The sequence below is a fragment of the Anopheles coluzzii genome, chromosome 2 (assembly GCF_943734685.1).
Source record: "Anopheles coluzzii chromosome 2, AcolN3, whole genome shotgun sequence".
Taxonomy (NCBI): domain Eukaryota; kingdom Metazoa; phylum Arthropoda; class Insecta; order Diptera; family Culicidae; genus Anopheles; species Anopheles coluzzii.
Window position 1 is genome coordinate 60,916,420 of NC_064670.1, and position 27,885 is coordinate 60,944,304.

Genomic DNA, 27,885 nt, shown 5'->3' on the forward strand with positions numbered 1-27,885 from the left:
ATTTCGCTGAATTTGTTTTTTAAATCTTCGCAAAAATCTTCGTAAAGTATTTTCCCGCTATTCGGGTTAAACACTGACGTAGGTAGCCTAGCTTTCCGTCCGAAGACTAATTCATAAGGAGAAAATCCTGTTGATGAATTCGTACTGGTATTATATTCGAATGAAAAGTATGGCAACAACTGATCCCAGGTTTCCTGATTTCCTTGCACAAATAACCTCAGATAAATCTTAAGTTCTCTGTTTGCGCGCTCCACCAAATTGGCCTGAGCCGATGTATTTATCTTTTTTATCTTTAATATTCTGCACGTGTCCTTCATCACCTTACTCATAAAATTGGTACCCTGATCTGTAACGAGTTGAACCGGTGACCCTACTACACACACAACACCTTCTACAAAGGTTCTGGCCACCGTTTCCGATTCCTGGTTCTTCATAGGCAGTGCCAATAAGTAGCGCGAAAGATCGTCTTGGATTACTAAAGTATATTTGTGACCTTGACTAGATTCGGGGAGTACTACTATATCCATAAACATTTTCTCGAATGGCCTCGATGAGGTAGTGGATATTTGCATGGGTATCTTGTTATAGCGGCCTATTTTGTTAATTTGGCAAGACCGGCAATTTCTGACATAGCGCTCAATATCACTATTCATATTCTTCCAATAAAACAATTCTTTTATACGTTTTTTCATCCGTCGTACCCCCACGTGACCTCCTAGGGGAGCATCGTGAAATTCGTTTAGTACTGTATTGATCTCCTCGTTTTTGATTTCTATTCTCTCTGAATCCGACGAATAATTTTTAAATTTCGTTTTATCTATGCTTTGAACTTGGTTTTTTCGTTTCTTGCGCAATTCTTCCTGTTCTGGAGATATATACTCTATTCCCATATTGCATAAGTCCTTAAAATGATTTTCGACGTCCTCTTTACTCCTGTTTAAATCCACCGTCGCCATCTCCTCACTATTAGGAAAGTCTCCGACTTGTTCTAATAAGGGAGTCTTTCGCTCTTTCCCAATGGCATTAGTTTGCTCTTTTACTTTCTGTTGTCGAGTAACGACTGCCAGTGTACCTACTTTTTTATCCTCTTCTTTGACTTCGCTCGTTTTCACTTCGGGAAGGCGAGAAAGAAAATCTGCTACAACATTTTCTTTTTCTTTTTTAAATCTTATCTCGCAATCCATCCCTTGTAATCTTAGTCGTAACCTCGTCAAAACGGCAGAGTTTTCTTTAAGTCGCCAAATGGAAACCAAAGGCCTATGATCTGAATATATGATGAACCTCTGTCCATATATGTAATGTTTAAAATATTCTGTCGCCCAAACAATTGCTAATAACTCCTTTTCGATAGGATGGTAACGCCGCTCAGGCATGGACAAGGATCTACTAGCGTAGGCGATTGGCTTTCCTATGGTGCTTTCGTTTGATAAAACGGCACCAAGTGCGTACTCACTGGCGTCCGTTGTTATAACCAAAACATCTTCGAAATTCGGGCGAACCAGTAGAGGCTCAGAAATAAGAGTTTGTTTTAGCGTTTCAAATGCTTCATCACAATTGCTATCCCAAATAAATGGTACATCCTTTTTTAAAAGGTCATGTAACGGTTTTCGAATATCTGATACGTTACGTATAAATTTACCATAAAAATTAATAGTGCCCAGGAACGAACGCAGTTGTTTTATCGTCTTAGGTTTTGGCATATTCATAATGGCTTCAATGTTAGCTGAAGTAGGTTTGATCCCTTTCTCATTGATCGTATGTCCAAGGTAGGTTATTTCGCTTTGTAATAATTTGCATTTTTTTGGTTCGATCTTTAAATTGTGTTGTTTCAAGGCATTGAATATTTTAAGCAGGTTGGCATTATGCTCTTCTTCCGTCTCCCCAAAAATAACAATATCGTCTAAGTAAACTAAGGCCTTTACTGGTTGAACGGTATAGAGCACAGTGTTCATCAACTTTTGGAAAGTAGACGGACTATTTTTCAGGCCCATAGGCATCCTTGTGAACTCATAATGCCCTCGTAAGGTAGAAAAAGCAGTCTTCTGTGCATCGTTAGGTTCTATGGGAATTTGAAAGAATCCCGATTTTAAATCAATAGTGGAAAATATTTTACTATTGCTAATACTACTCAATATATACAGTCGTCAACTCGTACGACTTAAAAACATGCCCGTCATGGGTTCAATCCCCAAATAGACCCGCCATACGTAGGATTGACTATCCTGCTATGGGGGGAAATCAAATAGTCACTGAAAGCCAAGCCCACAAGTGGTACAGGCTGTCCTTGACCGACAACGGTTGTTGAGCCAAAGAAGAAGAAGAAGTAAGTTACATCCCTCCTGATCTTAGTACAAATACTGTAATTATGACTGCTTTCGACGAGGCTCTGATAGTGTGAGTGTTTCTATGAACGACAACGATACGATGTGTCTGTTGGGTGACTTCAACCAACTAATGATCTCCTGGCGTGCTATCGATAGGTACTATGAACCCGCGACATCCATGCCTGGCCAAAATCGCTTTTTGGATTTGATAAATTATCTTTGCTTTAAACAAATCAGTGGCATAGTAAATGACCTAGGAAGGCAATTGGATCTTGTGTTCGTCTCAAATGATCTTGAAGATAATGTGCCTCTGCACTCAGTCTATGTCTCCCTTGTCGCGATTGTTCCGGTTGATAACCATTTTCCACCATTGGAAATCAAGCTGCAGTATTCCCACACTAGTTCAGACGATAATTCCGGCATAGTCTTACCTGGTGCTGTATCTACTTATAATTTTGCGCGTAGCTGCACGAGCTTTCCCGAACAAAACCTGAAGGTAGAGGAAGCGTTACGTTTCGTGGCACAAGACTCCGTAGACATTTCATTGCCTTCTTTTACTATCGATGATGTACGTTTAATGACTTCAAAGCTGAAACCTTTCTCAGCCTCTGGACCAAATAACATTCCGGGAATAGTGATCGTTTCATGCATCGACGAATTGGCTTCACTACTAGCATCCATTTTTAATAATTCACTTCGCACTGGTTTTTTCCCTGACCTACGGAAAAAGTCATGGATATTTCCCGTTTACAAAAAAGGCGACAGAACTTCCATCTCAAATTATCGAGCTATTTCGATGCTATGTGCTCCCAATAAGCTGTTCGAATTATTTGTCCATAAACATATAATGCATGGCGCTATTAACATATTTACACCTTTGCAATATGGCTTCCTACCTGGACGCTCCACCGTCACAAACTTACTGCAGTTCTTGCATTTTACTTACAAGCAGATATTACTGAGGGTTCCAAGTAGATACTGTTTATACTGATTTTCACTCTGCTTTCGATAGCGTCAATATCCATACTTTGATTAGCAAACTTTTAAAGCTTGGTTTTCATTTCAGCATAGTTAAGTGGCTGAATTCCTACCTGTCGCGTCGTTCAGTACGTATTAAGATTGGAGATTGCATCTCTAGTGACTTTAGCAGGGTCTCTGATGTTCCTCAAGGCAGCATTTTAGCTATTATTTGTCAGTTGTGTCAGTTGTTAGGGCTTGAAACTCTTGAAAGGAGAAGAATGGTTGCCTAAGGAATGTTTATGTTTAAACTATTAACCGGTAGAATCGATGCACCTCTATTGCTAAGAAATGTAAATTTTTATGTCCCTACTAGACCTTTAAGAACTCGACAATTTTTAATAACTAATTTTCGTTATCGTCTTTTCTGTGCTAGGGATCCGTTGCTATTGATGTCCAAGAATTTTAATTTATTTTCAAATTTTATAGACCTGTCCTTTAGTATACCAAAATATTCTAGTGTCATACGAGATTGCATTACGTCTAATTTTAGGAACACATAGTTTATAAGACATTAGTTTTAATTGTGCATGTAGGCCATGGAGGCTCGATACTTTGATAATAAATAAATAAACCCCTCTTCCACCCCATGCCTAGTAACATTAAATGTTTCAAGTGTAAAACAATAGAACCGAATCATGGACATCTTTACAAGAAGTTCAGACAATATACAATATAGTTCAGAAATGGTCACGTTGGACAGGTTACACAATTTCACACTCCAAATCCAAAATACTTCACATCTGCAATAGCAAATATCATACTCTAAACCTCATAACATACAATAACTCAATAATACCAAACACACGCACAGCCGATATTCTAGGGGTAAGTTTTGATCGTCACTTAACATTTAAACACACACTACACGGGTCAAAAGAGAAGCGAAGAACCGTATTAATCTTTTAAGAATGCTTGAGACCGGTCAACATCGCGCCTCACGCCAAACAGAATTTCAAATTATCAATAGCTGGCTTCAACCAAAACTACTCTACGGCATCGAAATAGTCTCCCGGCAACGGGAAAATTTCCAAAAACAAATTGCACCATTCTACCGTACCGCCATACGCTGTGCTACTGGGGCTTTCGTCACGAGCCCCATAGCATCACTTCTGTGTGAAAGCGGACTTCAACCCTTGGACCACATCATCACCGACAAGTTAGCAGCTGCAAGACGAGAAAGGACGGAGAAAAACATCAAGGCCGATACCCTTATCCAAAGGGCAAACGCCGATTTCACCACGCTAACAAAACAACATTTCCCTCAGTCAGCAAACTCATCCAAACCGGTAGTCACCACTGGTACTGTCGCCCACCACAAATAGACTGGACCATCAATAATCAGCTTCGGGCTGGTTGCAATAGTGTCATTGGCAACCGTCATTTAGCTGAACTTGTTCAGCAAAAATACCATGACCACCATCTGTTGACGTTATACTGCAACAAATTCATTGGATTTTGTATCTTCTTGCATACGCTCCTTCGACTATCGGTATCAAGTGGATACACTATACACCGACCTGAAAGCTTCTTTCGATAGTGTTAGCCATTCAATACTTATTTCGAAACTTCTTCTCATTGAATTTTCCTAGAATACGACTACGTGATTAAAATCATACCTAACGGATAAGCGTTACAAAGTCAATTTACAAATTATAAGCTCCGAAGAAGTTGTTAACCCTTCTGATGTCTCGCAGTGTAGCAATTTGAGCCGATTACTCTTTATATTATTCATCAACGACTTAATTTATTTCGTCCCGTCCAAATGTTGTTTAATGTACGCAGATGACGCGAAGATATTCATACCTGTCAAAATCCATGACGATTGTCTTTGCTTCTAGATTTTATTGACTCCTTCAGTACCTGATCCCTTTCTAACGACATGGAACTTGTCATTGAGAAGTGTTTTATTGTATCGTACCATAGACCTAAGAATCCTGTAATTTATAATTATTCTATGAACAGTTTTTTGATATCCCGTCGTAAAGAAGCTTATGGTTTAGGAGTTACTTTAGACGAGGGTTTGAATTTTAACGTACGAATCGTTGACAAATCGTTGAGTAAGGCGTTTAAACTATTATGTTTCATTATCAGACAAACCCGTGCATGTAATTACCCCTTATATCTGAAATCGTTGTTTACGGGTCTTGTACGAACATGCGTGGAGTTCTACTTCGTGGTATGGGTCCCGCATTGTGTCTCAGCGATCAACAGAGTTGAACGTATTCAACGGAAATTCACCAGGCTTGCTTTAAAAATGCTGTCCTTAGAGGGGAGTTAGAGTTATCGTTCTCGCTGTCCACTATTGGGGTTACTAACACTTGAACATTGTTACAAAGTGAGCCAAAGCGTTTTTGTGGAAAAACTTTCAAAGAATGAATTTGATACACCTGCTTTTCCTAAAAAAAATAATATTTACGCACCTTCGAGGCCACTCTGTTCCAGAAACTTATTGCAAAACGAGACTAGACGGACACTACATCGAGCTAATAAACCGCTACTTGCCATAGGTCAGCAATTTAATATACAGTTAGTCCAAAAAGTATTCGTCTAGCTGAATATTTTGCAGACAAAGGCGAATTATGGCCGCATGGGGTGGTAAAAGTAATCATGGGGTTTGATAAAGGGACCATCACAATACACATGTACTGCTAAAAATAAGCATTAAAATAGTGCAATAACAACTAAATTATTTCAAAAACTAAAAAAAGTAATTTGATTGGTGCGCAAAAAGTATTCGTCTAACAGACTTTTGGCGCTTATGAAAACAAAGGTTATGGAATCAAAAAATGTCTTGATCTTGTTTCTTTATTGGATTTATGACTATTGCATTTCACCACGCTAACAAAACAAACATTTCCCTCAGTCACAAAACCTATCCAAATCGGTATTCACCACTGGTACTGTCGCCCACCACCAATAGACTGGACCATCAATAATCAGCTTCGGGCTGGTTTATGCATTTTATTGCATTTATGACTATTGCACAACGCAAGAACTCATTTGAACCTTTAAAAAGGCGTATTTTTGATCCACTCATCCTACAAGACTTGTTCCAATTATTCTATGGTAGAAATATTGCATTTCCGAACTACGTGGACAACTTCCATTGAAAAAATGGCAACTGATATCATATTGAGAGTCTACTAAATCATTTTCATCAGTTTGGTTTCGGCTGATTTGGTGTTTCGGGCAAATGACAATGCTCTGTATGTTCTCCAGCTCGATTGCTCTTGAAACATGTGATACTTTTTAAGTACAATTTCTCAGAACTGGCACCCTAAGTACTTAAAAACTACATGAATGTTTCCCCATCTCGTCTCCTATCAATTTGAATCATTTTTCAAGCTCACCTTTCCTCACTGAGTTCTAGTATCATGACATCATGGAGCTACCGTTACACGAGATTTTGCTGCTGCATCTTAGTAGACTGTTTTCGCTATGGTAGACGTCGGCTGCATGACCGCCGACAAACCGACGTGACACATGCGTTACAAAAGTGTCACACACGAAAGTACTGTCATTTGCTAGTGAGGCGATCACTTCTGTCAAAGTAAGCTCTGTTCACGGCATCTTAGATGTAAACAACTTTTCTAAATACAAATTGCAACGTAAGTTTGAGGCAAGATTTAGTGAGAATTATTGGACGTAACACCTAGAAAAATCATTTTATAAGTTTCCAAATCAAAACAAAAGATGTGAAAAGTGAATGAAACAATGCGCATTGAAATTTGGAAAGAAAAACAAAGAGGAAGTTCATCAGTTTCTCGTCTGTGTCAGAGTAGTAAGCGAATCATTCTCTATAATGCGCTAGTGTTTAACGTATCTTCATTTGAAATAAGGAGACTACTTTTGAAGCTCATTTTGTTCGGAGTGTTACGTCGGTTGGTCGGTGGTATGACCTTGGCGATTTAAACATGTTTTAATATGTTAGTAGAGCCTAATTTGAAATAAATTCCTGAATTATTTTGTTTATTTGTTTATTTATTAAAATGATCGACGGACCACATAAGCCCACTCAATACATGTAAGAGTTCAATATCTAGTCACACACTTTACATAACAATTACAAGCACGCTAAAGATTCTGGCGAGAGGCGCGAAGTAAATTAATGCGACTCAGCACATTTGCCATCGTCATGCCGGGCTCATACGCATCAGATGCCGCATTCAGAGCAAGACATATACGCAAAACGGGTCTCGGGAGGCGAATACGGTCCTTGTCTCTGGGATGGCCAGCATCACCCAAGGGTGGAGGATTCTTGCAAGCACGTATAGCTGTATCGACGAGAGCAAAGCCGGACAATCGATGCTACCGTTGAGAAGCCCAACGATAAAAGACAGCCTAGCATTTCGTATTCGGATGAAAGCGAGCATCAATGGATTTATGGCAGTTACTGACGAATTGCATAAGGGTTGTGGTTGTTGATCTGTTAGGGACAAATCCGTGCCGATTCGGGCTGATGTAATTGCGGGCAGAAGCCAATACCTGTTCATAAACAAGCAGCTCAAGCACTTTTGCAATGGCCCCTAGCCATGTAATGCCGCGATAGTTAGAAGCCTCATTCTTGCAGCCTTTCTTATGATTTGGTGTTAACCATGAGACCTTCCAAGAGATAAGGAAGGTGCATGAACGTAGCAATTCGTCAAAGATTTTTACTAGTAACAGAGCAATCGACGCAGTGGACTTTTTCAGGATCACTGCCGGGATGCTTTCAGGGCCGGCGGTGTAGGGCATTTTTAGGCGGTCTATGGCGCGGGTGACTGACGAGGTATTAATGACCGGTAGCATGGGACGAATTGCATCTTCGGGTGTGTTAGTAAGTGCAGCATGAAGAGCCTCGGGGTGGATGTTGTCAGGAACAAAAGTGTCCTTAAAACGTGTAGCATACAATTCGCACATATCTGTGCAAGCTCGGTTCCCATTGTAGCTGATCAAACCTGGGAAGCCGGAAGATTTGCGCTTATTGTTAGCGTAGCTCCAGAAGCGTTGAGGATGCACGCGCAGCTTTTTTTCTATATTACAAAGGTACACCGGTGGACAAAAAGACAAAAGGTTGCGTGCAATAGGTGTGTCATCGCCAACAGTTGTTGTTGTTGTTAGTATGGTTTAGAGAGGCTTTGGCTCCTGCGGAGTTCGTTGGCCTCTTATCGCCAACAGATCGAGGCGTATGTTGTTGTTAGTATGGTTTAGAGAGGCTTTGGCTCCTGCGGAGTTCTTTCGCCTAACGTTCGAGGCGTACTGAATTTGCAATCGCTATTTGTTTGCCTTTTATACTCGCATTTGTGGTGCGTTACTTATCTGAGTTTTGAGTAACGGCAGCGTTTTTCGGTAGTATAAAAAGAGATCCAAACCGTGTTGCGCTTCATTCTTCATTCAGTGGTAAAGGTGAAAGTTTGCGATTTGAAAATTCCACAAGTTCATCATGGGTCGCGGAAAGCACTGCACTCCAGAGGAGCGGAAACATATTCAGGGTTTGTATCGTGAGAACGTGCCTATCAAAACTATCTGCAAGGCGTTCGGCCGTTCGTGGACAACGCCATTCGTAGCGAGGCTACGGGTAAATCCACAGGTCGTCCGCGAAAAACAACGGCTGACGTTGGAGCGCAGATGGTTGAGATAATCAGGGCGGACCCTTTCAAAACTTGCAATCGTATTAAGCAGGAGCTTAGATTGCAAGTTTCGGCGAAAACGGTGTCGCGCCATTTAAACGCCGGTGGGTTCTGTGCCCGGAAACCACGAAAGGTTCGTAAGCTAATGCCGCACCACGTAGAAGCGCGCATTCGGTTTGCCGAAGAGCATTTAGCTGCATCCATCTTTTGGTGGAGCAAAATAATTTTTTCGGATGAGTCCAGAATCAATCTGGATGGTTCTGACGGCACTAAATACGTCTGGCGCCTTCCTAAACAGGCGTATCATCCAAAAAATACTATAAAAACCCTAAAGCACGGAGGCGGTTGCGTAATGGGGTGGGGTTGCTTCTCCTGGCACGGCCCGGGTCCTTTGTTCCGTATCAAAGGGACACTGAACTCGGAAGGGTATAGAAACATACTACGTCGTAAGATGTTGCCACACGCCCGACAAAAATTCGGAGACGAAGAGCATTACATCTTTCAGCACGATAACGACTCAAAGCATACATCGCGATTAGTTAAATGTTTTTTGGCAAACGAGGATGTGCAAGTTCTACCGTGGCCTGCGTTGAGTCCAGACCTCAACCCGATTGAGAATCTGTGGTCAACTCTCAAGCGTCATCTTAAGAACAAGCATGCACGTTCTGCCGATTCGCTATGGCGACGCTGCAAGGCTATGTGGAAACGCATAAACAGAAGCAAATGCCGTAACCTCATCGGCGATATGGCCCTACGCTGTGAGGAAGTGATAGCGAATAACGGTCAACACATTGACCGTTAGAATATGTTTCCGCTCTGTGGAACACCGCAACACCACCTCCCAACAACCACTTAAACAGTCCTTTTCAGGGCTACCAAATATTTCCGACAAGAACTATGTTTTTCGGTCACAGAAAAAAGTTCCTATTTTTATGTCCACCAGTGTACCTGCGGTTACATATTCTGTTATAACGTCGATAAAGTGCGTGGACGCTATTGTAGAAAACCCGCAAAGGGACACCTTCGATCACGCGAGATACGATATGCGGCACGTTTCGCTCTTTTCAATGTACGTACCACGCAAACAATGAGACCCCAAATTTTGAGTGATTCAGGCCGAGGGGTATGAGGAAGCTTGAGGAAGCAAGGAGAAACGCGCTGCGATGAGAGTTCGCATTCTGTTTTACACGCGCGCTTCACTAACACCAATACAAATACCGTGCTTTGACGAGCCGTCTGTGAATGTGTGTGTGTCTTCTTTCAGCGAGCTCAACTTGGAGCTGCTCGTCACATCGTGTTGTCTCGCTTACACTACAGCATCGAACCATCGCTCCGTATGTCCCCCCCTCCTACGCGTACAAAACCACCAGTACAGCGCGACGCTTTGTCGGAGATGGTTGTGCGCGTTTCGTTCTAAGTCCCGCGCGCAGTGTTTGTGCGTTGGTGCGCATTTCGTCAAAGTCTCGTGCGCTGGTGTGTTTTGGTGAAGTGTGAAGTAAAAAAAACAGTGTGTACAGACGCATATGCAGTGCGGGCATCGACAGGTAAGGATCCATTTATTCACAGATATGTGTTTGCTGGATGGAGGTCGTACTTAGCAGGACGACGACATGATGTGTGTTTTTGTTAGGTTCTAAATGTGTGACGAAAGTTTACATTAAGTTTCAATAAAGTGTTTAATGAACCAAAATGACCGTGTTTGTGTTTGCTTTTAAAATAAGTGCGCATTTGCGATCGTGTCTGTTGTATATTTGTAAATAGATGTTTGTGTTGTGCGAGGTTGCAGTGTCAGAGCGCGGTATAACTGTGCCTTGACAGAGCGCTGCATAACTGACAGCGGAGCGATGGCGCCATTGCGAATAGAGACACCGAGACAAGAAGACGATAAGCTTTTGTGCATTCTGTAAACTATTTAAGAAAGTTAAATAAATGACAGAGCTAACAGAAAACATGGTGTCAGAAGTGGTCAACGGTTGAAATACAGGGTTTACCTAGCCAATCGGGCGTCGTCAAAGCGTTATCGGTTGCCGTAAATATTTTTTCGGGCGACGTCAACCCTCAATTGGGCACTGTCATTTCTATTCGGGCCTTGTGAAGTATGAATCGGGCAAAGTACAGAATGAAAGCGTCCTGCTCTTGAAGATGTCAAATCGGTCGCTCCGGTGTATTTGATCCATTAAGTTGTTTAAAAATACGTATTTTGCATGTTGTATAACTTAGTATGTATTATTTTAAATAGTTAATCTAATTCAATCACCAAACATATTTTATGTTAAAAAAATATAAAACCAAATTGCATTGTACAGGTTTGAATTAAAAAATTTAAATAAGGAATTTGAATCATTTTTTCATGTAATTTAACTTTAAAATAGTGAATTTTCTTACATATCAGTTAAACTACTCGCAAAAAAGTATTGTTTTACAACTAGAAAGCAACAAAATACAAAGTAGGACGCTTTCATTCTGTACTTTGCCCGATTCATACTTCACAAGGCCGGAATAGAAATGACAGTGCCCAATTGAGGGTTGACGTCGCCCGAAAAAGTATTTACGGCGACCGATAACGCTTTGACGACGCCCGATTGGCTAGGTAAACCCTGTATTGTTAGACGTCATCTATATCGTCGTAAACCGTTTTAAAACGAGAAAGGAAATAAGCTGAAAGAAAAGCTTTCATCAAGTAGCGACAATACGCCATTTTGGATTCGAGACGGCATCACGAACTAAAAAATGGATGCGCAACAGTTTGCTCAATTTTTGGATCACCAGACGAAAGTGATTTGAAACATGATGAAACAACTAAACATCCAGAATACAGCGGGCCCTAGCAAGGAGTTGCTACATGTTCCATCAGTACCGATCACCGCTATTGTTAGAGGGAGATACAGAAGAGAATTTAGATTTCTTCGAAAAAAGCTGGAATGACTACGTAAAGGCTACGGGAATGAACAATTGGCCAACGACGCAGGGAGAACAAAAGGTGAGCTACTTACTATCGGTTATCGGTTACTTAGAAGCTAAAAAGAAGTACTTTAACTTTGAGCTTACTAAGGAGGAACGTGCCTCTCCAGAAACAGCCTTGAGTGCGATAAGAAAGAAAATTGTGCCGAAAAGGAACATTCTTTTAGATCGAATGGATTTTTTTAACGCAGAACAATTGGGCAGTGAATCTATTGACTCGACGTAAAAGTTTTCCCGAAGGTAGATGCAAGGAAAGGATTTTGGCATGTTTTATTAGACGAAGATAGCAGCAAATTGACTTCCTTTTGGACGCCATTTGGCAAAAATCGTTGGCTAAGAATGCCGTTCGGAATCGCTCCAGCACCTGAAATTTTCCAAAGGAAAATGAAAGAAGTAATAGAGGGTTTGGAAAATGTCGAGTGCTTAGCAGACGACTTGCTTATTTATGGTACAGGAGAAACGTTAGAGGAAGCTTTGATAAAACATAACAGATGCCTAGAGAAACTATTTTGCCGACTAGCAGAACGTAACGTTAAACTTAACAGAGATAAGTTAAATTTATGCCAAACTTCGGTTAAATTCTTTGGTCATGTTTTGACTAACCAAGGTCTACAACCAGATGAAGCAAAAATATCGGCAATCCGAAACTATCCAACACCTTCTGATAGCAAAGCAGTCCACAGATTCATTGGAATGGTGAATTATTTAAGCCGATTCATACCGAATTTGAGCACAAATTTAACGAACCTAAGAAAACTTATCATAAAAGATCAACCATGGCGATGGACGGAAGTGGAACAAAAAGAGTTTGACTATGTAAAATCTCTTGTAACTGATATCAGCACTCTAAAATACTATGATGTGAACCAACCGTTAGTAATCGAATGTGACGTAAGTGGTTTTGGGCTCGGCGTAGCGGTGTATCAAGACAACGCAGTAATTGGTTATGCATCAAGAACGTTAACCTCAACCGAAAAAAATTATGCTCAGATAGAAAAAGAGCTATTAGCCATTTTGTTCGCATGCATTCGCTTTGATCAACTAATTGTCGGTAATCAAAACACAATAGTAAAGACCGATCATAAACCGCTAATCAACATCTTCAAAAAACCACTTATTACAGCTCCCCGTAGATTGCAGAGAATGTTGTTGAATCTTCAAAGATATAACCTCACGATACAATTTGTCACAGGGAAGGATAATGTAGTTGCAGATGCGTTGTCAAGAGGTCCAGAAGTAGAGAGTCAACTTTGGGACCAATACAAGAAACTGAATATCTATAGAATATTTGACGAAATAGAAAATATCCCATTACAGAAGTTCTTGAAAGTATCAGATACTCGTTTAAAAGAAATTGAAGAAGAGACTAAACAAGATCAAGCTATGCAATTATTGATTCAGTTTATTCGTAATGGGTGGCCTGATAACGTAGATAAAGTGCCAGACATAATTAAACAATATTATGGATTTCGTAATGAACTTGCAGTACAAGATGATATAATATTTAAAGGAGATCGCATTTTGGTTCCCCAAAGATTACGTCATAAACTCATTGATCGTTGCCACTGGAGCCACAATGGCATTGAAGCTACACTGAAGTTAGCCAGGGCTAATCTTTTCTGACCCGGAATGAGCTGTCAAATCAAGGAAGTGATAAGCAATTGTAATGTGTGTGCAAAGTTTGCAGACTCACAACGCAATCCACCAATGATGACCCATATCATTCCAGTACATCCTTTCCAAATAGTGTCCATGGATGTATTTTTTGCGGAATATCGCGGAAACAAGCGAAATTTTCTAGTTACTGTTGATCATTATTCCGATTTCTTCGAAGTAGACATTTTAAAGGATATGTCACCACAGCCTGTCATTGCTACATGTAAAAGAAATTTTGCTCGACATGGCAGACCACAGAGAATTGTTACGGACAATGGAACAAATTTCGTAAACAAACAAATGACATCTTTTGCAAAAGAATGGGATTTTGAACACGTAACATCAGCACCACACCATCAACAGGCAAACGGAAAGTCGGAAGCAGCTGTTAAAATCGCAAAACGGTTACTTAAAAAAGCTCAAGATTCAGGAATCGATTTTTGGTTAGCGCTACTGAACTGGAGGAACATTCCAAATAAGATAGGATCAAGTCCTGCTGCTCGCCTCTTCTCAAGATCGACCAAATGTGGCGTTCCCAGCACGAGTAACAATCTGCTTCCAAAAGTGGTCACAAACGTACCCGCGGCTATCGAAAATCAACGGAGGAAGATAAAGAGGCATTATGACAAGAAAACAAGGACACTACCAGAACTCGAAATAGGTTCACCTGTTTTTGTGCAGCTAACACCAGACATAACAAAACAATGGTCAACTGGATATGTTTCTGAACGTCTTAGCTCACGGTCGTATGTCGTTGATGTAGATGGGCGAAATTATCGACGTACGTTAGTCCATTTGAAGCCAAGGCAAGAATCCCCTGAACGTACGACATCAGAAGCAATCATCGACGAAGACCAATCCATTCAGTCACCCGATTCCTTCCAAGCTTCATTAGCTGTTGAAACACCGATAACATCACAACAAGTTCGTCCTAAACGTAACGCAGCGTTACCGTCTAGAATGAAAGACTACATTATGTATTAATTTTTTTTAGTGTAAGGAGGATGTTGTATATTTGTAAATAGATGTTTGTGTTGTGCGAGGTTGCAGTGTCAGAGCGCGGTATAACTGTGCCTTGACAGAGCGCTGCATAACTGACAGCGGAGCGATGGCGCCATTGCGAATAGAGACACCGAGACAAGAAGACGATAAGCTTTTGTGCATTCTGTAAACTATTTAAGAAAGTTAAATAAATGACAGAGTTAACAGAAAACAGTGTCTATTCATGAAAGAAAACGAGAAACGAAAGAAACAACTATCTTTACATGTGTTCGTAGCATGGCTCGAAAGAACACAAACACATTGAGAACTGCAGAGCGCACCGTGCGTTATGGGTGGGGTGGGGGAGGGCTCGCGTGAGTGGGTAACTCATTGGTCGAAGGGACACTGTATTTCGACAGCGTCACTCAAATCACTGAAAAAAATACACTCATTTTGCCGGACGGGTAATGTGCGGTCACCCCAGGCCGGACCACGATGCGGCTTTTTGATGGGAACGCATTCATTAAGTGCCATTCGCATAAACTGTTATTAAAATCATTTCATTCATGTTCCATCCTCTCTATCTTTCCTTGCCACTTGACCAGAGTTTTTTTAAACTTTTTTATACTGTTGCGGTCAGATTAAGATGAGTCTTAGGTTTCTTCTTCTTCTTTTGGCTCAACAACCGTTGTCGGTCAAGGCCTGCCTGTACCACTTGTGGGTGTTGTTAGGGATTAGGATAGCTCTGAGCACTGAGTGTTAGGATAGCTCGAACAAACTCGGCTTGCGATTGTAAACGCGTGAAGTAGCAGGTCGTTAACGGAAGAGAGGAACAGGAAGCACGATTATCCGGGCGGATTTGATCGCTCTCTTGATCGGTGAACAAGTCGGACGTGTTTTTAAACCTAGCGCTATGAAATAAAGTTAAAGGTTTCCTAAAAATTCCTAAAGTAGTTACCGGGAGCCGCAACATTTTTAAAAACACTCCAACTACACGCGACAGTTATTATCCAACATACGTACGCGTTATTAGTGAAATGAAACCAACACCAAGCCAAGCATCACGATGAACACCGCACCCCAGCACAGCATCTCGGTAACGGATGGCACGCGTGACGAATCCGGTAAGGTAGGACAAGGCTCCACTACCACAATCTCAGCGGTCACACAAGTGCGCGAAGAACCGTGCGACGAAGCGAGTGGAAGAATGCAGCAAGGCAAGGTGCGTGCCACGGTGGCGAGAAGCACAACCTCGTCATCGAGTAAGGCAGAAAGTATGAGGAAGCTTAACCTCTACAAGCAAAAGGAGATCGATCTGCGACGCCAGTTGATCGAACTCGAGCTAGAATCAGTAAAGTTGCAACAATCGAGGATCGAGCAGGAAGGAATGATGATGAAGAAGAAGTCCATTCTATCACGGATGCGGCCTACACATCGACGCTATTGAAAGGTTACATGCCAGTTTAAAAGGACCAGCCTTAAATCTGGTTGAAGGCTTATTAATACTACCTGGCACACTTGAGGAAGCGTTATAAACGTTAAAAAAGCATTTTGACCGACCGGCGGTCATGGTAGAAGCGTTATTAGACAAAATTAGGAAAACGCCAGCGGTGAAAACTGATAAACCAAAAACCTTTCTAGAATTCGGTGCAACGGTTCGAAACGCGTGTGATTATCTTAGAGCTGCGGGTTTAGAAGAACACTTATGCAACCCAACACTGGGCCAGATCGGGAACGAAAGTCGATAACGGAGTGGATAATTTAGTCGATCGGTTAGCAAAATTCCAATGTTATCCAATTGCGTTTTCTCAATCAAAATCTTCGCCAACCGATCGGTTTGGCAGTGGAGTGGAATGGTGTTTGCCGCCATAGCAACGTGGTTAAAAAAACGAGCAGTGAAATATGCAGTTGAAAACATCATATAAAAAAAAGCATTTCAGTCGGATAGCCATGTCTACTCCTAGTATACCCCAGTTGATATATCAGTGGAAAACTAAATAATATTAAAACCATGTTTACCAGCCCCCAAAAAGGATGTTTTATCGCTGTTTGAGTTATTTGAGATGTTTTATCGCTCGATTTAGTTAAAATATGATTTTTTAGAAAATATAAATTTACCTGTTTTTTATAAACAATCAAAACACATAAATTTAGGTTTATAACAGGTATCTAGTTTTTAAAGTTCAAGCTAAGAAATAAGAAACCAACAAAAGAAATCCTTTTTTGCTAATCCTTCTCTTTTATCCAACCTTATGTTATGGCATTATTGCATGTTAGAATCGATTCCGACACGTAAAGGCAACGAGATTGAGAAGACCAGTAGAATCACTAGGTACAAGAAAGTATAAGCAACTCATATCCGTTGGAGCGGCGAGTTCCGGTCGGAATCGTTTGCGTTGCTATCGAAGGTGTTGTGCCTACTTGTACCTTCCGGATTATCCCCAAAAACTCAGGGTCACTTATGGAAGGGTACAGCCCGGGAGTGTTCGAATTGACACACACATCGCTAAATTCCACGCCTCGTGACAAACGCGTCACCCAATGATTTTTTTGTTCATCTATTTAAACGAATATGTAAACATGAATAGCATCTATACTGAATCGCATAGATAACAATTTTAACGTAGTTATTTTATTTTTATCAAATCTGATGAAATCATCATCGTATGTGTGGAAGCACACTCATTGTCGTATCAAGCTCACCCGGCTTCAGTGGACAGGCTATGTCAAACGCATGGAAACGAAAGAACCAGGTATTGTGCGGGGGGTGGGAGGTTGATTTCGTCACTTGGCTTTGAATCAAATACACTTTAATTTTTTTCTTGGGGGAGTGGGGGGTATTGGTCGGAATCCCTCATACAAACGCGTTTACAAACTCTCCCTCATTGTCACTTGTCACTCATAGCGGCTGGTTGTGCTTTTCTCACTCTGCTATTTCCAAGTTGATTTTTACCGCGATTTTCTTGGTGATTAAGAGCTTGAACTTTTTTAGTTCTGATTCGGTTAATTTGCACTCGCGCGTTCACGTATCACAAATTTGTGCGGCACCTGTGAATTGTACGGTTCAACATATAAACATTATACTCCGCCTGCGGTTGTTGTGACCCCTCACTGTGCAGTTGAACTTTGCGCTATTTTGCGATGGCGACTGTGATCTGTAAGAAATGTGAAGGTGCTATTAGCAACGATCCAATTCCGTGCTTCGGTCTTTGTGAACACTATTACCACGATAAGTGCATTGGACTTTCAACCCCGCTCCTGCGTGATTTTAAGAAGTCACAAAATTTATTCTGGGCTTGCGCGGATTGTGCTCAGCGTTTGCGGGCCGTTGACACTTTACGCTTCTCGCACGGCCTTTCTCGTGACGCTGCCTACCTGTTGGAATCGTTGCAGTCCGATTTCCGCGGTTCCTCACGTTCTGTGCAGGCGGCATCAGCTGGCTTGCGACTTGAACTTTCCTCTTCACTGGATTGTTTTAGAAACGAGATAGCTTTGATGAAACAGGAATCAGCATCGTCAATTCGTTCCGTGAAAGATTTCATCGACTCACTTACTGCTTCTCACTCAATGAAACGCAACTACTCACAGGCTCCACTACTCACAACGCTTGATGAAGTTAAGCATGGCATCAAGGAGCTTGATCTCATGCACCGTGAGCTTCTCACTTCCTTCAACTCACTAATGAACAAGCTCAACTCTCATCTTGCCACGCATACCACTACATCGTGTGCTCACCATTCTACGATTCCTGCTACGCACTCAACGACCACGATTCCAGTTGCGGCCTCTAAGCTCACCCATCAAGCTGTTGGTGAGAATCCTTCTAAACGTCGATTGTTGGATCGCTCTCCTGACCCATCGCCTACCAATACCGTTACACGCGCTATGCTTTCATCGGGCACAGGGTTGTCCTGCAATAATATTACGACCGTTCCTGAACGCCCACCCCGTACTTGGGTCTTTATCTCCCGTATTGCTCCTGATACTTCGATTGAAGCGATCCGCGAAATGGCCTGTTCTAACATAGGGACAGACGACATCTTGGTATATAGCCTTGTACGACGCGACCGGGATCTTTCTACGCTCTCCTACGTATCTTTTAAAATTGGTGTACCGGATTCGCACCGGGTTATTGCTTTGGCTGCTTCAACCTGGCCTCGCGGGATCTGTTTTAAGGAGTTCATCGACCTAAATCCCCGCTCCGTCAATGTTTGGCGACCCACTACTGCAGCTTCCCTTGCACCTTCTGCGCCTATTAATCATGAATCGGATCATCCTTCCTCGCCACCTTCTATCAACCACACGACACAACTGCGAAACGCTGATTTCACTATTTCGCCAGATCATGGCCCTATGAGCTTGCCTTATACGCAGTACTTTCAGCAAGCGTAAACCGGCTGATCCGGCTGAAGATTCTCATGAACTACCGACTTTACCCGAATTGATGGAAGCTAACCCTGCATCTAATACACATAATCCGTCCGACTCTCTTTCGCCGTTAATAATTTGCAGCGAGAGCACTCCCGGCGCATCTCGCTCTCTCATCCCTTCGATCGATCAACTAAACATCTACTATCAAAAAGTATGAGGATTGCGCACAAAACTAGACGAGTTACGCCTCTCTGTCTATCTGAGCTTGATATGGATGTGTTTGCATCGTGCGTTAATCACTTCATTCCTACTGGTGTATCTCGTGAAAATGTTTCTCTGCTTGATGGAATGTCGGTAAACGGTTTGCCGCAATTATCTGGCATAAAAAATATACGCGGAAGTCAATTGGACCTTCTTTTTGAGAATGCTGCCAATGCTATGCCTTCTTGGAGCGCTGCTCCCCCGTCATAGCTTCACCTGTTCCACTCGTCGCGCTAGACAATCATCATCCTGCTCTTGAGACAAGTGTGCTCCTTGCGCATTCTCGCCCTGCATCCTCTCAACGAATACCTACGGCTCTAATGTTCAATTTTAGGAAGCTGGACTACCAAAAGCTTCATCGTATTTTAGCTGATACCGATTGGTCCTTTATTGATGCTGACTGTGACATAAATCATGCTGTAGCAGCGTTTACTAATGTAATCACTTCCGCCTTCCCATCCTGCTGTCCTCTCCTTGAACCCGCTCCTAATCCTAAGTGGTCGAGCAGAGCTTTACGTCTATTGAAATCCGACAAAAACCGTGCTCAACGCGCCTACCGTTTAAATAATACTTTACACAATCTTTGTGTATATTAATATGCGGCTGAGGCTTATCGTCTTCTTAATCGCCATCTGTATCGTCGCTACATCCGGCGTCTTCAAATACGCCTCTCTATTGATCCTGGGTCATTCTTTCGTTTTGCGAACTCTCGGCGAGGCTCTGCTAGCCTTCCATCCACCCTGTTTTTTGATCTGTCCTCTGCTACGTCCAATCCTGATATATGTAACCTGTTTGCCAAACATTTCTCTAGTGTATTTGTCGATCCCAGTTCTTTTAAGGTTCCTTTGGACGTAGGCTTGTCTTACACGCCCTCTGATGTGATATCATGTAATTCAGTCGTTGTAAGCGAAAGTCTAGTAAAATCCGCTTTATCCAAACTTAAAACTTCGTTTTCACCAGGCCCCGATGGCATCCCTGCCTGTTTTTTGAAAAAATGTGGCAATACCCTCACTCCTATTCTTACTCGTCTTTTTTCTCGCTCGCTTAGTGCAGGGATTTTTCCTAGTCAATGGAAACTAGCTTGGCTTGTTATTTCTTTCTCTCACTCTCTTTCTCCTATTTCATTTAACTATACTCTCTCTAACTCGTCTCTCTCTCGTGTTATGTCCATCCGTGACCTTGGTATTATACTCGACAGTCGTCTTAACTTTAAACTGCAGCTGGATGAGGTTCTACTAAAAGCTAATCGAACTCTTGGGTTTATTTTACGTTTTACCTCTATTTTTAGAGATCAAAGCTTCTTAAGAAACCTTTATTGTGCTCTGGTAAGGCCTCTTCTTGAATATGCTAGTATCATCTGGAATCCTCCTACTATTGATGGCTGTTCGAGAATTGAAAGCATTCAGCGCATTTTTACCAGGGTTGCTTTTCGTCGTTTGTTCGGTGCTGCCTCACTACCTCCCTATAAAACGCGATTGCAGTTATTCAATCTTCACTCTTTAAGCTTCCGCCGCCAAGTGTCTCAGGCATGTTTTATTGGTGGCTTATTACTTTCTGATACTGATGCTCCTGATTTACTCTCGTCCATCTCGTTGTATGTTCCCTCTCGTTCCCTTCGTCCTCGTGATCCTCTGTCAATTGAAACACGTCATACTCTTTATACTTTCAATGATCCTATTCTATCCTGTTTCAGGTTGTTTAACCACTTTTACTATCTCTTTGATTTCGACTCCTCTCTCAACTCTTTCCGTAACCGTATTTTTTCTTCTAATTCTCTTTAATTATTCTTCTAAGTTTCATTAAGTTTTGATAGTCTCTACGCTCTACCTACGTTTATTTTTCTTTAATTTTTTTGCTAGGTCTAGACTAGTTTAGTTAGGCTTAGTTTTTCATGAATTATTTTGTTTATTTGTTAGGGTTTATTTAGTTTTAAGTCTGCCTTATTTAGCCTTGATGGCGGATATTGTATTAATAAATGAAATGAAATGAAATGAAATGAAATAAGAAAGGTGATCGCACACTAGCATCTAACTACAGAGGCATTTCTATTATTTGTGCGTGTTCTAAAATCCTCGAGTCAATTGTCCATTTATCTGTAATGCCTTGTGTAAAAAATTATATTTCTACGGAACAACACGGCTTTATGCCCCATCGCTCAGTGTCCACCAACCTAATGTGTTTTTTGTCTTCTCTATATCACAACCTGTCTAGTGGTAAGCAAGTAGACACTGTCTATACCGACTTCAAAGCGGCATTTGACAGTATACCTCTATCATTACTTGTTGCTAAGCTTCAAAAATTAGGATTCGGTGGCTCTATATTGCCGTGGTTCAACTCCTATCTTGAGAATCGTCCATATGTAGTTAAAATCTGTGGCTCTTTCTCTGTATGTTTTCTTAGTTCTTCGGGTGTCCCACAAGGTAGTGTCCTTAGTCCCTTACTGTTCATTCTCTTCCTCAATGACTGTACTTCGATCCTTCCTCCTAACGGCTTCTTGCTTTAGGCGGATGACGTTAAAATTTTTCTTTCTGTATCTTCTACAGCTGATTGTCTAGTCCTTCAATCCTGGCTCTGTAAATTTTCTACATAGTGTGCTTCTAACGGTTTAGTCCTGTGTCATGAAAAATGTTCTGTCTTGTCTTTCTTCCGATCCTCTTCAAGTATAACTCATGCTTATAGTGTCTGTGATGCCGCTATTCCCCGTGTGTCCTTGTCTAAGGATCTTGGCGTCTTCTTTGACCCGAGTCTCTCTTTCAAGGAGCACACGGACTATGTCATCAACAAGGCCAACAAAAGTCTTGGTTATATTTGTCGCATGTCCACTGAAATTCGTGATCCTTTTTGTCTTAAGTCCCTTTATTGTTGTTGGGTCTGTTCCGTACAAGAAAATGCCTGTGTCATCTGGTCTCCTGTCCAACTATCTCTGCTCCAAAGATTGAGAGGATCCAGAGACGTTTTACAAGGATCGTATTCCGTAGGTCGCTGGGTCATCACTCTATTCCGCTTCCTTCGTATGACGATAGATGCACCCTATTAGGCCTTACCTAGTTGGAGCACCGCCTCTCGGTCGCTCAGGCTTCTTTCGTTGCTGGCATTTTGCTCAATACGATTGATACTCCTTCTCTTCTATCGCACTTACATTTGTATGCACCTTGTCGCAACTTACGTTATCGTTTTCGTTTCCAGTTACCTATATGTCGTACACGTTTTGCTCGCAATGAGCCTTTTGTAAGAGCTATGTCGTCTATTAATAGTACTTCAAATCTGTTCGATTTCAACATATCCTATCTTGTCTACCAATCCCGTCTTCGCTCCTTTTCCGTACCATAAACTCCCTTCAACTCCTTCGCGAATAATTGTATACTATAGTCAGTAAGCACTATTGTTTTAACCCAACGTGGCCGAGCAACTAATAAAATAAAATAAAATTAATGACGCGCGTTGCGTTCCGAGCCTGCCAGGTGCGATCCGTTCCAGCATGCAAGCATCCGGACTGCGATCCTTATTTTTAACCCAAGCAGGTTCAAACTGAACCTGTTGCTCCCACCGTTCTTTGTGATCCGCCCTGAACCGACTGTTATCAACGATCTTATCGATCCGATCTGAACTGGCTGCTCTCAGCGTTCTCGGCGATCTGTGCTGGGTCGGATGCTCTCAGTGCTTATTACGATCCGGCCTAGAACGCACGACATTCTACTCTCTTTGTATTGATGAGTCGGTTTGCTGTAAACAAATCAGCCAGGTTCAATTTAAACCTGTTTCTTTCAGTGTTCTTTTCGATCCAGTCTGGAACGCACGATCATCTGCTCTCTTTCATACGATGGGCCGATTTGGTACGTACAAAGGAAGCAGGTAAAATCTAAACCTGTTTCCCGCATCTGTTCTCTTTCATAAGATGGGTCGATTTGGTACGTACAAAGGAAGCAGGTAAAATCTGAACCTGTTTCTCTCAGCGTTCTTTTCGTTCCGGTAAAGAACGGCGTTCTCTTCTCTTTTGCTTCTTTATAGTATGAACACACACACATTCTGTCTATGTGCGTGATAACAGCGCAAGCCATACTCTCTCAGTCAAAGAGATAACGGTGCAACACCTGAGCCGTGAAGCCCGAGAAGGATAGAGATTTGTGATTGGTGGGAAGCTAATCGCCAAAATTTAAAGAGACAATCCTGCACTAACGATAAGCGCAATGAATGAAATGTTTCTCTTCTGCCATATGGATGTTAACAGTATAGGTGCGTTATTTGGACTGCATTGTGGTAGTCAATGAATTGCTATGATTTGGGTGCTAAGCTGCTTCGTTGTGCATGCATCTCCAATGAACTCGTTTGAATTTTTATCTGAGATGGAACTAAATATTTAAGGTGCATGACACGTTTAGCCTTCCGCAATAATTTATTTAACGCCGTGAAACAGCGCTATTCTTAACGACAATTATAGTGCACTACTGCACACTTTCACACCGGTAGTTCACCGTACAGTATAATGTCAACCTTACAGAAACAACTTAACAGTCTATGTATTTTATATAAACCACTGTTATTCGATTCTATCTGCTTCTATTAAGAAATATTAATTCAATCAATGTAGTGTAAATTAATCCATACGAAATTTAACAAGTCAATTAAACTTGTAAGCTTTTTGATTTTGCTTCAAAACTTCATATGCGTTCCAACAAATTTATGATTCACTTCTTTATTTAGAAGTATAAAAGGGAATAATGATTAATTTTAATGAAAAAGGAACTGTATAGCGGGCTACTTAAGTTAAGTGTTTTAATGGTAGTACAAGAATAGTTTTACACATTCAGTAAACTATTATTTAGCTTTGTTTTAATTGAAACTGTGTGATTACTGCACAAAAAATATATTACACAATATCCAATGAATACTTTCAAGTTAGCCATATATAAAGCGAGCAACTGAAAAAGCGTAACCATGGCGGGTCATCTTGATCCTGCGTTCCGCGTTCCGTTCTTTTTCTTCCGATTGGCAGGTTCGTTCCGTTCTTCAATTTTCGGAACTATTCCCATCACTAGTGTCAATCCATAAAACTGATAGTCATTTTATACCAAAAAACACCGAATTTCCACGGAATAACGCCGCACAAATTGTGCCTCCTATTTCCGCCAACTATGAAATCACATGAATCTAAAACGAATTCGACACCATCATCATCCAATTGAAAAAGATCATACACACGCACACACAAAATTTTGACGCGTTCAACAGGGTTTATCACACACAAATCCACATTTTTTTGTATCTTGAGCACCATTCGAGCAGATCATGGTTAAAAATTTAGAAAAAAAATCACTTTGGTTGGACCCTATTACGGGGCTGAACCTTCGATAAGGAGGTTTTTCATCTCAGTGGCATTGATTCTCAATCCAATTCTTCCAATTCATGTCGATTAATTGTAAAAGGCACTTAGCTTGTATGTAAAATTATACGTAAAACACATCATTGAAAGTAAATAAAAAAAGATTATTTTACCAAACCTAAAATAGGACCATTCCTACTCACCATATTGTCTCGTTCTTCTTCTATTGCCGAAATTAGTTTACTGAATTGTTTCAAACTGTCAGCTATTACTTGTTCATCATCTGTCTGTGTTGAGCCAATACATTCAAAATTAAATTCTTTCAAACTTCTGGATAATGTTCGCTGCGCACGAGAAAGGCCTAGAAATAAAATTAAACAATGCACAATGAACAATGTGAAACGTCAATGATTTCAGGTGTTCGAGAATTGCCGAGAAAATAAAAAAAACACACACACACATATATATATATATATATATATATATATATATATATATATATATATATATATATATATATATATATATATATATATATATATATATGTATATATATATATATATATGTATATATATATATATATATATATATATATATATATATATATATATATATATATATAATATTATATTATATTATATCAAGATGGGTTCAATCCGACCCGACCCGACCCGACCCGAACTCGTTGCACCAATCGATTAACTCGTTGCGGGATCGATTCCGACTGGATTGCACCCGACTCCGGGTCGGGTCGTGAAATGAATCGTATGACCCAACACTAGAACATACAGAGCGATGGTTCGATGCTGTAGTGTAGGCGAGACAACACGATGTGACGAGCAGCTCCAAGTTGTTGAGCTCGCTGAAAGAAGACACACACACATTCACAGACGGCTCGTCAAAGCACGGTATTTGTATTGGTGTTAGTGAAGCGCGCGTGTAAAACAGAATGCAAACTCTCATCGCAGCGCGTTTCTCCTTGCTTTCTCAAGCTTCATCATACCCCTCGGCCTGAATCACTCAAAATTTGGGGTCTCATTGTTTGCATGGTGATTTGAGTGACGCTGATGAAATACAGTGTCCCTTCGACCAATGAGTTACCCACTCACGCGAGCCCTCCCCCACCCCACCCGCAACAGCACGGTGTGTTTGTGTTCTTTCGAGCCATGCTACCAACACATCCAAAGCTTGTTGTTTTTCGCTTTCTTTCATACATTACCACGATCGCAAATACGCACTTATTTTAAAAGCAAACACAAACACGGTCATTTTCGATTACATTAAACACTTTATTGAAACTTAATGTAAACTTTCGTCACACATTTAAAACCTGACAAAAACACACATCATGTCGTCGTCCTGCTAAGTACGATCTCCATCCAGCAAACACATATCTGTGAATAAATGGATCCTTACCTGTCGATGCCCACACTGCATATGCGTCTGTACACACTGTTTTTTTACTTCACACTTCACCAAAACACACCAGCGCACGAGACTTTGACGAAATGCGCACCAACGCACAAACACTGCGCGCGGGACTTAGAACGAAACGCGCACAACCATCTCCGACAAAGCGTCGCGCTGTACTGGTGGTTTTGTACGCGTAGGAGGGGGGGACATACGGAGCGATGGTTCGATGCTGTAGTGTAAGCGAGACAACACGATGTGACGAGCAGCTCCAAGTTGAGCTCGCTGAAAGAAGACACACACACACATTCACAGACGGCTCGTCAAAGCACGGTATTTGTATTGGTGTTAGTGAAGCGCGCGTGTAAAACAGAATGCGAACTCTCATCGCAGCGCGTTTCTCCTTGCTTCCTCAAGCTTCCTCATACCTAAGGAATCGCCAGCTCACGCGCAGAACCCTAATTCGCATTAACACGTTCATCCCGGCGCTGATTTTCATCAACATTCCGTTCTGCCGGCATCTAGAACGCAAGCTGATTATGATACCGGCATCCTGGAAAGTTCACTGGCAGTCCCTAGGGCCTGCCATTGAACTGAGCATGTTAAGCATTAAGCATAACTTTGTTACCCTAAGCTTTTGCTTTTGTATGCTGTAGATTACACATATATGCTGAGCCGTCTGCGCATGGGTGTGAGTGTTCGTGTGTGTGCAAAACTGTCACCGAATGTATGCTCTTCCGGAATGTTATGATCCATCGGTCAAAGAAAGGAAGGTGTTCATGACAGTGGTGGATTGGGGGAATCGGGGGCCCTAGGCGGAAAGACAAGTTGAGGCCCTTGTAAATGGTAACTGATGAATGGGAGGAGGGGGTACTGGATACTGTTGGGAGATTGCACATACTTAAATTGCCGGCGGGAGAAGGGGGCGATTGCCAAAGGACCCTTACGATCCTTACGGTTACAGGCCCTAACATTGTTGCCGGCATGGTGGGTGAGGGAGGGGGAGGGGGAGTGCAAATGGTTCTCCAGCCACGGTGTCCCAACGACCATTTTTCCGGGGGCCCTTGTCGCTAATACTCTGTCCACTTGTAGACATACGGCATATTACAAACTAGAGATCTTCCACGACCGCCTAGTCCGCCTAGGTGCATCCTTCCCTCTGCCTGCTGCGTATACATCGGGCAGGAGACAATGTGGCAGTATGCAAGTTGCCCACGGGATAGGACTGGTCTCGCGGCACTGCCATCAATCCGCACATCTTAACAACATGCCCGTCGTGGGTTCTAACCGGGTTTGAACCGTCCGTAGCAAGGGCTGACTTTCCGGCTACGTGCTACTCCAGTTCTGAAAAGGCGCGCACGATCGCGTAAGCCGTAATAATAATAATAATAATTATAAAGAAGAAAAACTTAGCATAGCAGTTCACACCCGGGGAAAAGTTTGACTTGACTTTGTTGTTGCAGGATCTATCGCTATGGCGCGACGAATCAACCAAAACATGAACCTATCGATCCGAACCCATTCCAAAACATTACCGGTCAATCAGCGTCATGATAACGACTCCAACTCAACAAGCCACCAGATTCTGGACGGACAGGTGCAGCACCATACGCGCACCGTAATTAACAAATCCAGAATCCTCTTTTGCATGGATTCAATTCAAGTTTTGATTCCACTTGCGTTCGCTAGCTGAATTAGAAAGAAATGTGCCACATATCACATGCACGTTTGCTTCGATCATGTGTCTTTTTAATACCCCCAACAGCGGAGCCGGTCGCAAAGATGGTGGTGCCAATCCAATGGTTGTACTGTCTCTCAGGTAGCGAGTACTGATGGGTAATCCGTAGCGGAGTCATCACGGATCAATCCGACTACGGAAAAAAATTGTATTTACCCATCACTAGTAGCGAGATCGAAAATGCATGGACTTTGTAGCCGCATTGGATGGAAATGTACGCATCAGAATCAAAC

The 27,885-nt window shown here is 41.8% G+C and overlaps 1 protein-coding gene across 1 annotated transcript in view; it reads right to left on the reverse strand.

Annotated features, from left to right (window-relative positions):
* Positions 1–27,885, reverse strand: part of LOC120960095 (rho GTPase-activating protein Graf) — a 179,686-nt gene that overhangs the window by 100,808 nt on the left and 50,993 nt on the right. Inside the window, exon 2 of the mRNA XM_049605223.1 lies at positions 24,707–24,864. Within this exon, the coding sequence (XP_049461180.1) occupies positions 24,707–24,864 (158 nt within the window). The remainder of the gene's footprint in view (positions 1–24,706; positions 24,865–27,885) is intronic.